Source organism: Muscardinus avellanarius (assembly GCF_963383645.1).
Source record: "Muscardinus avellanarius genome assembly, chromosome: 2".
Lineage (NCBI taxonomy): Eukaryota > Metazoa > Chordata > Mammalia > Rodentia > Gliridae > Muscardinus > Muscardinus avellanarius.
In genome coordinates, this window is record NC_137787.1 from 4728322 (window position 1) to 4742280 (window position 13959).

General features: G+C 51.7%; 1 protein-coding gene across 2 annotated transcripts in view; it reads right to left on the reverse strand.

The window, feature by feature from the left end:
* The window catches only part of AGAP1 (ArfGAP with GTPase domain, ankyrin repeat and PH domain 1), a gene marked incomplete at both ends in the record, with an annotated part of 517572 nt that overhangs the window by 49245 nt on the left and 454368 nt on the right, over positions 1-13959 (reverse strand). For both annotated transcript variants that reach the window (XM_080719974.1, XM_080719973.1), the window contains 3 exons: positions 5784-6006; positions 9567-9657; positions 11999-12153. In XM_080719974.1, the coding sequence (XP_080576100.1) occupies positions 5784-6006; positions 9567-9657; positions 11999-12153 (469 nt within the window). The remainder of the gene's footprint in view (positions 1-5783; positions 6007-9566; positions 9658-11998; positions 12154-13959) is intronic.

Below are 13959 nucleotides of genomic sequence, written 5' to 3' on the forward strand. Positions count from 1 at the left end.
AATTGCTTGTTAATGAGGGAAGTGACATGTGGGGAGCAGATGCCACCCAACTGCAGATGGACTCTGGTCATCACAGCGAAGTCCTTTTTTCTACTTCTCCGAGTTCCCCCCCCCCATCTTTTTTTTTTTTTTTTAAAGAAAGAGAATAGGAAAAGGTGTCAAGCAGAGAGGGACACTCAAAAGAGACAAAACACTGACCTCAGCAGGCCAAGAACTGTTGAAAAATAATCAGATGAGACGGTCCTGGGGCTGCGTGGGCAGGCTTGCTCCCCGAGGCCACGTTTGGAAGCGCGCATCTTTATGCCAGAAATTTGAGCCCGAGATTACGATATTGTGATCTTCTGATCACACCTAACAAGACAAAGACGCGGCCAAGTGGTGCTGCTTTTAATATCCCAGAGTTGGCTGCAGGGATCCAATTATTTTCAGTTTGGATACATTTCCCCTTTATCAATATCTCCATGTGCATAAATAAGATGAAAGTGGTGTCGCCGAATCAAAAAGAGACGGCACTCCCCGCGCGGGCAGAAGTGTGCAGCCAGTCTCTCCCACGCCGGTTTCGGATACAGGGCCCCAGTCTTCCTCTGGAAGGCGACATCTTTTTATAGGTTCAAGACAAGAAGGATGTTTAGGCAGGGAGGTGAACTTATAAATAATGAAAAAAAAAATGAAAGAGAGGACGCCGGAGAGGGGGAAGAACGTGTACTAAATCAGCCAAGTAGGTCCCTTCCGAGTGGTATCAAAGCGACGCTGGGCGATTTCCTGTGTGCTTAGAGCCGCTCTCAAGAGCTCTTTCATGGAATTGAAAACACAGTTCTGCACTTTCAGCCTCCTTTAATTTCCTAGTCCAACTCAGCAGGCTCCTGCGCACTCGTAAATAGGCTACCTGCACCGAAATGCAAATGGCCTCGCGTCCCTGCAGACCCTCTCGGGCCAGATGCCTCGACACGAAGCCATAAAGATGGGAGGTGAACGAAGAGTCACACGCCGAGCAGAGGAGGGCTCTGCCCAGTCCTGGCAGGACATGGTTCTCACTGCGCCAACCAGACGGCAGGGGACGACGAGGAAGAGCACGCTCACGGCGTTGCCTGGTGGTGCCCAGACACCGCCATGTGGCTGCAGGCCTAGGGACGGCTTTCCTGACATGGCTGTGTTTAGGCTGCCAAAGCCCCCGCTTCTCTAGTGGTCACGGGAAGGATCCTGAGGTCCTGCTCCAACAGGAGCATCTGGCGTGTGTCCTGTGATGGCCACCTCCTCCTCTCCCTCCAGCAAGATTCACTTGACGGTTCTCCTCCCATCCCGTCTTCTGTTGTATGGCTGGGTCGCGAAGGAGCCCGGCCACTTTCCCCGTAGAGACAGTGTTTTCACCCTGGAACCCAGAGCCTCGCTCTACCACATACTGCCCGGCACACGAGCTGATGTGCTGCAGATCGCGAGGGTCTGGCCCTAACACAGCAACGGCCCTGCCCCCCGAGGCCCCTAAAATTCAGTTAATTTTGCCCACTATTACCACCTCTACACCACTTAAACATCCCATTTTCAATCAATATTTTAAGTGTGTACTTAAATGGTATCAATAGCAATTAGGGAGGGGGAATTCTGATTCCACCCCAGATGTAGTTAATTGTTCACTCATCGATCTCGCCTCTAACATGATTCTTTCTCCAAATTAAACCCCCATTATAGAGGGGGACGAAGGGCATCTTCTCCCCTTCTGCGACAATAAATTTAATATCGAATGTACTGGAAAAAAATGGCAGCTGTTGCAGAATCCATCCAAAAAGATTTTTTTCCCCTTCCTGGGAGTAATTAAAAGATGCTTTCCTTGACTAATGATTCCCCTGTTTAGGAATGGGAAGTCAATACTGCTCCAGCGGCCGTCAGCTCCATTGATCACTGCGCTGCTCAAGTTTGCACGGCGGTTCTCAGGGCGGCTGAGAATCATGGAACCAATTATGAGCAGTCCGGAGCTGCTCTAATAGGGCGCGGGCCGACAGGCAGGAGGCCAGCGGGCGGTGCCGGCCCTTCTTCTGAGCTGCCTGCTGCAGGCCTGGCGGCTCCACTGGGGCTGTTTGAGGGGACCTGCTTGTTTCTTTGCAGAAAGATCTGCTGTGTTCTCCTCCCTGAATGTGCGTGTGTGCGCGCATGTGTGCGTGTGTGTGTGTGTGTGTGTGTATGTATGTGTGTGCAAGCACGCCTGTGCTGGGGGAGGAGGCGCACATTTCAAATTACATTTCACTGTCAGAATGAATCTTCTGGATAGAGTGGGACATACCAGAGCTCCTCAGGGAACATCTGGCCCCTCTCTCTGCAAGGAGCAAGCCTGGCCTTTTTCTTGGACAAATATTTAAAAGCATTTCATTTTGGCTTTACCTTAGGGCCACACTGAAAGACCCTTCAGCTGCTCCTACTATCCCCTAGGTTCAGCAGAGAACAGACTTCCTCGATTTCATTTCTATTTTGGGAAGTGGAGGAGGTGGCAAAGGTAGCTGGTGTGTGAATTACTACTGTACTATTGGGCTGTGCTGCCTTTTGCTTTTGAGAGTGTTTCTAAGGCTTCCAGAATGTTCCACCCAGACCAGTCTTTCTGATGGCCTCCTGCTCCCTTCCCGACCCTTCCAGTGACCACAAGGGTCAACGTCAGTGTTTCCGGGAATGAGCACGCCCAGACAGCTAAACAAACCAATCGCCACCGCGCCCCCTTGCCAGAGTCGCACGGAGGCTGGCCCAGGCTCCAGGCTCTGGCCGGCTGTTGCTCGGCTCTGACCTTTCCTGCGCTGATACATGGCCGCCGAGACTTCCTTCCCCCTCCTGCCTTAGCCTTGGCCATCCCACCCTCCCGAGAGTCCACCTCTCCATCTCACCCTGGCCCTGGAAGTCTCCTCATACTGTAGACCAGCTCAGATGTCCTTTTTCAGGTGAAACTTTTCTGTTACATGCCAGTTGTAAGAATCCCTCCACTCTCCTAATTCTCTGGAGCCCCAGCATCCCCAGCTGGCCTTGAAAAGGCTCTCCAGAGCCTGAGAGCCACACCCACCATGACAAGCCACACCCACCAAATAAACCACACCCACCCAGCGAGCCACACCCACCACAATGGGTCACACCCACCACATACCACACCCACCAAATAAACCACACCCACCCAACGATCCACACCCACCTCTTGTCTCCGTTTTTTCTGGGAGAAGGTGCCCAGTGACTATGCGTGGAAACTCTGAAGGAGAATCACTAAAGCACAAAGAAATAGTTCTCATACCAGTGGTCATCACAGAGGGGGGCAGAGCTTAGAAATTCAAATTAGCTTGGGAAGCACCAGGTGACCACATCAGCACCTCCATGCCTGGGAGAGGAGTGGTGTGCTTTAGGAAGGCCAGTGCAGCCCAAGAAGATGGGGTTTCACTCTGTCACCCCATCGTGGCCTCTGGACAATAAAGATGTGATGTGCCTGTTACATAGAACAGAAAGCTGCAAACCCAAGAGCTTAATCCAAATGTGCAAATCAGAATAGAAAATGCCTGCACAGCTTTCACTTGTAAAGGTAAAATTAAAATATTTATCAGTTTCCAGGGTGTGGTGGCCCACGCTTGTAATCTCCCTGCTTGGGAGGCGGAGACAGGAGGATCGCACAGGTTCGAAGCCATCCTCGCTTAAGAGACCATTTCCAAATAAAAATACAAAAATGGGTCTGCTAGTGTAGCCCAGAGGTAGAAGGGTTTCCAGGAACCCCAGTACCACCAAAAAAAAAAATTATCAATTTAACTCACAAATTTGTTCCTAACCATTAGAAACCATTCTAAATGATTTCTAATTCTGATTGCTATAAAAACAGATGTTTCTAATTGTTGACATTAAACACAGCACAGGCATTCCTTTTGAACTTGAACAGTGAGGTGCACAGGGTTAGTTTTTCAAATGTCTTCCACTGTTTTCTGTACCAGTATTGGGAATGGCCTAGGAAGATTTGAGAAAGCTATGATTATTAATATATTTCAAAAATTGGGTGAGGGGAAAATCTGTGCAAGGACTTGGTTTCCGCCTAAAAGCAGGCAACTATTCCAATGTAAATTAACCTAGCTAAAAGTAATTAGCAAGTCAATAGGAGAGGAGAACTAGGCCTTTCTCTATTAAAAGACAGCTCTTAGGAGAGGAGAACTGGGCCTTTATCTAGACAGATCAACATGATTAGATAAGCTAGCTGGGATGGTAGGAGGGGGACACTTTGGTACACCTTGCTAGGGGAGGTACTTTACAGGGATGTTCACCAGTCAAAATTATGTAAACAAGATGGAGGTCATGGGTATAAAAATTCCAGTCTGTTTAAAACTCAGGAGGTACATAAACAAATGTATCAAAGCTAATCACCAAACAAGCATGGGATCGAGGGGGTGGGGATGGGATGGGGAGTGGATGAGGGCTAAATGGATGATAGGTGCTTTGTATATCCTCTCAAGTCTTGTATTCCAATGTGATATATGATTACAATGCACCAAAAAAAAAAAAAAATTCCGGTCCACGTGCTGTATCTTGGGAGTGGTGAGTTGGCCCGGCCCACCCTCCCCCCTCATGCCATTTTGGCATGGGGCGGTAACTATTTTCTGTATTTCTATTTTCTGTATTTCTATCTTTTTAATAAACTTCTTTAAATCTTCAGCAACTGTCCAAGCTATGCATATTTATTCTTAGCTTAGGACAAGAACCCGTGGTTTTTTCTGTTTTTGGTCGTTTTGGGTTTTGTTATGGGTTGGAGGAAAGTGTGTCCGGGACCCTTGCAGAGGGTACAACCCATACATGACGACCTGGCCTATCAAACCCATGTGATTTTAGCTTCACGCACCCCTCTGGTCCCGCCTCTCCCACAGATGCCTGGAGTCAAGGCATCTTGATGGACAGCAAACCAGCTTCATTCTCTAGAAACAGTTTCTGCAGCTTAACCACGAACCCGTTATCAATTGGACGTTCACTGCTCACCAGCAAGAAACATCAGAGAAGTCTAACAGGTGCTCACAGTGGGAGCGACTCTGCCTTCCATTCACAGCCCTGGGGAGGGAGACTGCGGAACTCAGACCCGCTTCCTGGAGAGCCGGCCTGGGGTCACCTGCTTCAGACCAGGCAGAGGTGACCCGTCCACTCCGCTGCTACGAAAGGGGCCCTCTCTGAAGACAAGCTATTTTATCACCTCCGAGAGCATTAAATATGCATGGACACTCTCAAAAAACGGTTTGGAATAGCTGTGAATGAAAAATGAGAAACTAAATGGCCTCAAAATAAATGCGTTTTTTAACACTGGGTAACAATTAACATTAATGAGGGCCCACCATACATTATGCTGAAGTTGGCTGGTTCGGCGTGCGTTCCCAATGTGTTTTAGAAAATAAGATACATTTTCTTACTATAAGCTCCCTTGTTGGCAGGGGTGGGGAGGGGTAGAGAAGGGACCTACAGCAGATGCTTTGCAAAGATGTAAAAATAACAAATAAAGCGGAAGAATCAAGAATTCATAATTAGTGTTCACGCAGCTTGTGCCTATTAGAAATATATTAATTAAAGTAATCTATTCATAAGGTTAGGAGCTTAATACATTTGTAAGAGGGGGAGAGAAACCCCCAAGGCCTAAAAACAAACATAAAAAATTAAGGAGTTGGAATTACCCAGTCCACTTAAGACCAATTTTAAGCACAGACGTTTCTATGCCAGGCTGATCGGCGGCCCCACGGGTTGCCCCCTGGCTGTCTCCCCGTGGGCAGGCACCCCCGGGGCCACGCGGCTTCTCGCGTCCCTACCTTGTGGAGTCTAGCGAGGGCTTCGTCCGCCCCTGGCAGTTCTCTTCCCAGACGCTGTTGGCCAGCTCGTTCCCAATGGACGACATCACCTTGATCAGCTCGATGGGCCAGTCATCCAGGTCCAGAGAGCGGACTCGGGAAAGGTGGGTGCCAAGATTCCGGTGGATCCCGGAGCACTCGATGCACATGAGCGCGCCCAAGTTCAAACTGGCCCAGTTAGGATCTACGGGAGGGAGACAGGGACAGGTGCCGTCAGGCCCTCACGGCTCATCCCGCCGGCCTGAGACCCGGAGGCGAGATGTCACCCGGGACGGGCCACTGCTGGACTCCCAAGTACCAAGCACTCCCCAGCCAGGACTCAGTACTGTTGAGGGGTCTCCGAGAGAGGTGATGTTTTGGTAGCAACTTTAAAATCTCCGGTTTATGTCAAAGCCTTGGAATAAGCCCACGCGATAAATGACTGCGAGTATTGGTGGGGTAGAAAGATGCTCTTTCCAATATTCTACGGTAACACTCACTTCAGAGGACCGGTGTATGTGGAAGAGGCCTTGTGGGACTCGGCGTCCACCATGGCGCAGGTCGCTCCTGAAGCCACAGTGGCCCTCCTGTCTCTGCTAAACCAGCGCCATGTTTTGACGGGAGTGTTTGCAAATCTCAACAGTGAAAGGGAGGCCTACTCTGATGAGGAAATACACTGCGTGTAACCTTGTTGAGAGGTAACGCCTGCAGGACTTACAGTGCCCCATGTTTTACGGCTGGAATGTTGGGAGGCAGGGTCCCGGTTAGGTGAGGACCAGCTCCATCACCCTGACTTGGAGGAGGAATGACAGGTACTTTGGGCAATGATCCTGAGCTAGAGACCCAGTTCTGCAGGACAGTGGACCAGCTCAGACGATGTGTGGGGACTCCGACGCTGCATCAGCCACTGCATGCAAAACTGGCTGATACCACGACCTAGTCCAGCTTCAGGCTAGAATCCGCAGCTGATCTGCAGAGAGGGGCTGGCCTTGGTGGTCAGTGGCTTTGATCCTGGACAGAGCAGGTAAGGCTCAACTATCTAGGAAGAGTGGCTAGTTACTCTGGCTACACTTGAAGACTCAACTAAACACGAGGTAGCCCTCGTCCTCCGTATGCACCGGGGAGACAGCCTTTGATCTGTAAGTTGCAAATGACCAGGAATGGCCAGATATGCGCTGGTCAGAAACCAGCCAGCCGTTCCTGGAACAGCCAGTGCAGACTCAGGAAGCTGGTGACGGAGACCATGCAGAACAGAGGGGAGGGCAGAGGGCGGTGACCAGAGACACCTGGATGGGAACGGGACACCTGTGCCCCCCATGAAGAACAGAACAAATCAGGGTGCACACTCCGGGCTGAAGAACGCAGTCAAATGGACACACACACAGGCGGCACTTTGGGGACAGCTGGGCAGGCCGTGTATACAAAGATCTGGCCTGGCCTTGCAGGGTCTTCAGGGTAGGGGAGTGGGGAACGGCTTCATAGCCCACCTGAGCTCTTTCCTGAGCTGGCCTAAGCAGAGGACAGGTCGGGCTAGTGAGAGGCGAGGCTGGCTGGGGCAGCTGAGATTTACTGGGAAGCGACCCCAGCAGTCATGACCCCAGCAGTCATGACCCCAGCAGAATGGCATGGGGCAACCCACGCCAGCACTGCTGGTCAGTCGGCTGGAGAGGCTCAGACCCTTATCAGGGACCGATCTTTTAGGAGAGTGGCAGGCTGTATGGTTTGGACAGGGCACAAGGTGTAGCTGGGTCCCATAAGGGGTCTGGAGAGGTAGCCAGTGAGCACAGTCGCAGGGCCCCAGCCTTCAGTTGACAGTAGGTTAATGCTGAGCTGTCACCTGTCACCTCTTCACTCCTCCCACCTCCACCGACCCCCATCCTGACCCCACGTCCCACCTGTCACTGAATGCTGTGGCAGATGGTTGTACAAGGTCCCCACTGTCACTCTGCGCGGCTCACTGGAGCAGGTGCAAGCTAGTGCGGGTGCCCACCAAGCTCTCACGCCACTACCAGTGGTCTTGGGACCATGGCCCCAGGTCTAGAGCTGGAGGCCACCCTGCCGCCGCCCCCCACCTCGCGGCTCCCAGACCCTGTCCTGGTGCACACCTGAAGGAGGGCACTCTCAGGGGAATTAAGAAGGGTGGGAGAGGGCTAAGTGTTCCTGTGACCTGTGATCATGGGTCTCCAGGCCGCTGAGGCTGGGGGGTGGTCCTGCTTTGGGTACCTGTGACTGGGGCTATGGGACGGGAAGTTACGAGAGTCACGTGTCACAAGTCTAAATAAGTGTCACCCGTTGCCTTTCCGGAGACATGACCCACCTTAGATGGGTGTATCCAGCTGCCTGTCCTTGGGCCTGAGGTCCCATGGCCTGGTGCCGTGACCTCACTCCTGCCCCCCACCCCCGGCCTGCCATGACCTTCCCCTATGCCTGCACACATGACTTCTGGCATTCTACCTCCGAGCTATGCCCCCAGCACTATTTTTGATTCTTTATTCTGAAACAGGGTCTCACTGAGTTGCAAAGGTCCTCACTAAGTACCTGAGGCTGTCCTCGAACCAGCATCCTCCTGTCACCCTGCCTCCCAAATGCTGGGATTACAAGCGTGCGTCCCCACGTCCAGCTAAACTGGGTGTTTTTATTTAGAAAAATCCTTGCCAATGTGCTGTCTATCCGCACTCTGGCTCTCAGCCCCTCCGAGCTTCTCCAGGCTTTTGAGAAACCATGACTGGCTGGTGAAGAGCCTGTCTCCATGCTGGCCCTGGGCTTGTTATTGTATGACCCTGCACACACGACTGGAGCCCCCGCTCTCCACTTCCTCCCTGTAAGGGGCCACAGTGGCACCAGCTGTCAGAGTCGTGAGAATGAAAGGACCACACGGAGGGCCTGTTTGAGGAGTGGACGCCTGGCATCTCCTCTCCCGAGTTGTCCCTCTGTCCTTTTCCACTGGCCCGCTCATCCCAGGCGGCCCTGCTCTGCCCAACTCGGCCCCACAGGCCCGCGTATGCTGCCTCCCTCTCCTACCCAGCCTCACACCACACCACTGCCTCAGAGAGGCCTGCGACCTCCAGTGTGCGCCAGACGATGGTCCCTGGAGGCCACGGGCTGGCTGCTTCTAGAAGAATCCTTAGATGCACGCTGGGAACAATTACTGGCATTCCCCTTAATGGACGGTCTGATACATCTCAGGTTTTGTGCTTCTACAAGTCTTACTTTCAAGAACTTTCTGATAAAAACACTTCAAATCACTGCTCTTCTCTAACTCCATTCTACCTACGTTTTGGGTAACAGAAAGCATGATATAAAACTGGGCAGAAAGTAGTAATTACAAATTCTATTTGTTCCACCAAATGCCACAGTGTGTAACGGATTTAAAATAATAATAATAATAAATAATAATAATAAATAATAATAATAATATTAACATTTGATGACAAAACCCAGAACATATGATTTTGAAATAAAAATAAAACCTCCAGAAACCTTTGGGCAGAAAGGAGCCAATTATATTCTATTTTTTATGGAGAAAAAAACAAGTGACTGTACAGGGCCGAGTGCTCTGCTTGTGTGGGGCGCCCAAGGAGGAGTCAGTCCCAGAGCGCTCCCGGTGCCAGGGAAATGGCCGGGGAGGTGTGTGAAGGACGTGTGTTCAAATACCACCCCACGAAACCCCTTACGCTCCCAGAGCCATGGACCCTCCCGGCCTGCATGGCGGCCGCAGCCCCTCTGCAGCCAGTCCCGGGGCTGCCGCCTCCTGCTCGCACTCACTCTGGATGTCACAGTCCACACAGTGCGAGTTCCCGCGGATGTTCCGGATGGACTGCAGGGCCATCGCTTCACTCTGGCTGGTCAGTCGGGACTGGGCAAGAAGGAAGACAGACAAATGGAAATTACTGACACATCTTCTGATAACACATGGGGAGGGAATCGAACACAGTGTGTGCAAATTGGTGGGGGCAATTTCCAAACAATTACTCTTCTCTTGATGTTTTTTCAAAAGGCCATTCGTGAGGGAGAGAAGTTGCATGTTGGGATTTATGGCCTGAGATGGATTCTACAAAACACGGGCTGGGGAAAGTCCTTGATCTTGATTGTTCAAAATTGAGCCGGATCCCCTGGCCGTCGGGAGAAGGGGCTGGTTAATGAACCTGCCCGGGCACACATCGACTGAAGAATGAGAACACACCGTGCCCGTGAGGCGAGGGGCCGGCCTATCTCTGGGTCCCTCCTTGGAAAACCCGGTCCACACGCATGCCAGGCTCCAGGAGACACCTTCCATTGGAGGCGGTCTCGGTTGCCATGACAACATCACTACCTGGAGTGGGGCGAGGAGGAAAGCGAGTGCCCTTGGGGGCATTTATTCTTAAGTATACACTGTATGGTCTTCCTTAGAAGAGATTTTTAAAAAATGCAGGCCTAGGTGCAGAAGATTCTGGAAGCAGGAGGGGGGAAAGAACATAGGAATGTATAAAGTCCGACGTGACCATTCATAGCCAAGGGTCAACATCCTGCTATCCAGCCCCCTGGCCTCTTTTCCCCGAGTTTACCCATACACAGGTTTCCTCTAAGAAAGCTGTGGTCAAGGATGGCCTTGGGCCCGCCCTTTCAGCCCAGTGATGTCTCCGAGTCAGCCCATGGGTAATGTGCTCTGTCATTATCGAAGTGGTTGCAGGCAATAGAATGATTTATCCACAACTTTTTTTCTCCAATTCTTTTTAGGAGACATTTGGGTCACTTTCAGTCTCTTTCTATTCTAATCAGGAAATAGAGGTGCTAGGTAAAAAGGGATAGTATTTTTATCATTTTATTTCTTGGTAGTGGGGACTGAACTCGGGCACATTCTACCTCTGAGCTGTACTCCTTTCTACATTTTTGTTTTGTTTGTTTTTTGGTCTTTCTGCAGTACTGGGGAGGGAACTCAGGGGCATTCTACCTCAAAGCTACACTCCCAGCCCTATATTTTATTGTTTACTTATTTATTTTTGCGGTACCAGGGATAGAGCCCAGGAGCACTGTACCTCTTAGCTACACCCCCAGCCCTAGTTTTTAGTCTTTTTATTTTTGCAACAGGGTCTCGCTGAGCTGCAAAGGGCTTAAGTAGCTGAGGCTATTTGCGAACCACGATCGTCCTGTCTCAGCCTCCCAAATGCTGGGATTACAAGTGTGCGCCACCGCGCCCGGCTCCCTTTTTACTTTTGAGACAGGGTCTCACTCATTGCTGAAGCTCTTGCCAAGTGGCCGAGCCAGCCTCGAACCTGCAATTTTCTATCTCTGCCTCCTCAGTATCGGGATTACAGGTGTGTACCACCACAGCACGCTGCAGTTTATCTTTTATTCTGCTTCAAACAAACAAAAAGTGTGCGTGCATAAGTCATAAGAGGCCAGAAGAATCTATCGCCTACCATAAAATGTCAGTGCTGAGCCGGGCACGGTGGCGCACGCTGGTAATCCCCGCGCTTGGGAGGCTGAGACAGGAGGATCGCACAGGTTCGAAGCCAGCCTCGGCTACTTAGTGAGGCTCTCAGCAACTTAGTGAGACCTTGTTTCCAAATAAAGTATAAAATAGGTCTGGGAGTATAGCCCAGAGGTAGAAAGCCCCGGGTTCCACCCCTAGTACCATTAAAAAAAAAAAAAGTCCGCTTGTAATCCCAGTACTTGGGAGGCTGAGACAGGAGGATCGCACAGGTTTGAAACCAGCCTCAGCTACTTAGTGAGACCCTGTTTCAAAAAAAAAAAAAAATTATATGTATATATATATATATATATATATATACATATATATATATATATATATATATATATATATATATATATATATATATATATATATATATAAAAGGTCTGGGAGTATAGCCCGGAGGTAGAAAGCCTCTGGGTTCCACCCCCAGTACCACCAAAAAAAAAAAAAAAAAAAAAAAAAAGTCAGTGCTTCCTGGTCTGGGATTTGCTGATAGAATAAAGACTTGTAAAGACTTGCTATTGAATGCTCCAATGGTCAGGCCAGGATACCAGTGCCTGCTGCATGGCAAGATCGACAGTGTTTTTATCTTTTCAGTAACGTAGTTCTTGGCTCACAAAGGAGGCCTGGGTCCTGTCATCCACGCATCTCCCGAGGCCTTTGTCCTCCTGGGGCCCCGCTCTGGGCCCTTCTTTCTCGTTAACGATGGCGGCCTTGGTTCCGGGCGCCTGCTGAGGCTTACCTTATTCTTGCTGCTCTCGCAGGCCTGCAGGCTGGCTAGAATCTGGCTCTCGATGGCCTGGACCCACGCGTCTCGTTCTTCATAGGTGGTGGCTTCAAAGTGCCAGGTCTGGCCGGTGAGGGACACGATGATAAACTCAAAGTTTTCTTCTTGTTCTGAAACACAGAGTGCTGGGGATGAAGAGTTGACTTTCATGACACAGAGCCCCTCAGCCAGAGTGCCTCTGGTTCAATGGCGCCTGCATGAGGCCGGCGGCGCACACGGCCACGGCAGTGGAGATCTGAGCCCGTAGCTCCAGCGCTCGATGCTTGCTTCCTGCAGCCAGCAGGCTTAGCTGGGTTTCAATCAATGCTCAGGGGACGGGGAAGAATAAAAGCCAGTGGGGGACGTCAGCGTCTCTGTGTTGGGCAAAGACCAAGTGCCTTAGGGAGCTAAGTTTGGCCCTTACAGCTGACCACTGTGTCTGTGGGGGGAAAATTAAGTTAGTGCAGCTAATCTTGGGATTGGTTCTGATGTCTACATCAGCGCCGGTGGGTAGATACAGAGAGACCGCAGCCCAGCAGGAAGGTTCTTCAGCGGTGGCCGACCTGAGAGAGCGGGAGAAACTTTAAGTCCCATCGTCCCAGAGCAGGGAGCGCGATTCCAGGTGGCTTACAGAGGCCTTGGTAGAGGCTCGCAGGCTGCTGTGGGGAACCTGCCTGGGATGGGAAGAGAAGGCCTCCTGTCCACTTCCTGTAGCACCACCAGCCCTGTTTTAGTCTTTGGACAAAACCCTGCTCCTGGGGCTTACGTCCCTCACCTGTGAAACGAGGCAGGGGCACCTCTGCGCGGGGCTTCTCTCCTAGCGAGTGAGATGCGTCAGTGCCCTGACATGGCCTGGTCTCCAGGACATTGCCAATCACAGCCTGCTCCAGCCCTTTGTGCTCAGTGCGGCCCAGGAGGCACCACTCAGAAGCAGGAGCAGGGGAAGTCCAGAGCTCTAGGCACAAGGCCTCACTGGTCCAGTCTGTGAGGTGGACGCACCATCACCAAATGGCAGGAGACTGACCCATGGCGATGACCACCTACTGACTGAAAGGTGCTGACCCACGGTCTCATTTGCAGAGCAACTCTGCTGCTCCTGCCCAGCCCCAAGAGCCGTCTGTCACTGCACGCCTGTGGCCTCAGACACGAGGGCACTCATTCTGTCTCTGGCTCCTTTTTCCAAAGCCAGAGCCACTGCCTCCAGCCACCCTTTGGGATTCCCTTGAGACTCAGGGGAAAGCTGGCTGAGACCTTCCTCCTGCTCCCGCCCAGGCTGCCAAGCCCTGGTCCAGGAAGAAGATGCTTCTCTCCTCTTCAACACACGGCTCCCAGTGGCGAGCCCAGCGCGCCACTTGCATGTGCGATCCCTACAAATTCCAGGGGTAATGGTGAGCGGGGCAGGGGGAGCTTTCAGAGTCTTACTGCCCGCTCAGCTGGACCGCAGCCCGGTGGGTCTTGCTCTAAATAGCACCCCGAGGGTGGGACTGGCGGGCACACCCATCTGCAAATACTGTGCCTATTGTCAGGAACTAGAAATTAAAAGGACATCTCTGACAGGTGGGCCACGGTCTCCCCAGCCCCTCAAAGGCCTGCGTCTCCCCTGGAGGTTAAGAGGCACCATGCCGTGAGGGTTTGTTCTGGGGCCGAGACACAAGTGCAGGTGGGGAGTGGGGTCTGGTGGGACTCTTCTCTCCTCCGGGGTCTGCAGGGTGACCCCAGAGAGGGGAGCAAAGGCACTTGCAGGAGGCCCCCAGCTGGCTTAAGGTGACATGCGGCTCCTCTTGCCCTTTGAGTCCCTCTTGAAGACAAGGGCTCAGGAAGAAGAGGCCTCTCAAGGAAGCATACCGATCTGATGCTCTTAAGTTGGGAGAACAAGCCACCTGTGTCTATGCAGAAGCTCCCGTACTCCACCTGCCGTGGAAGGGGGGCAGGGAGAG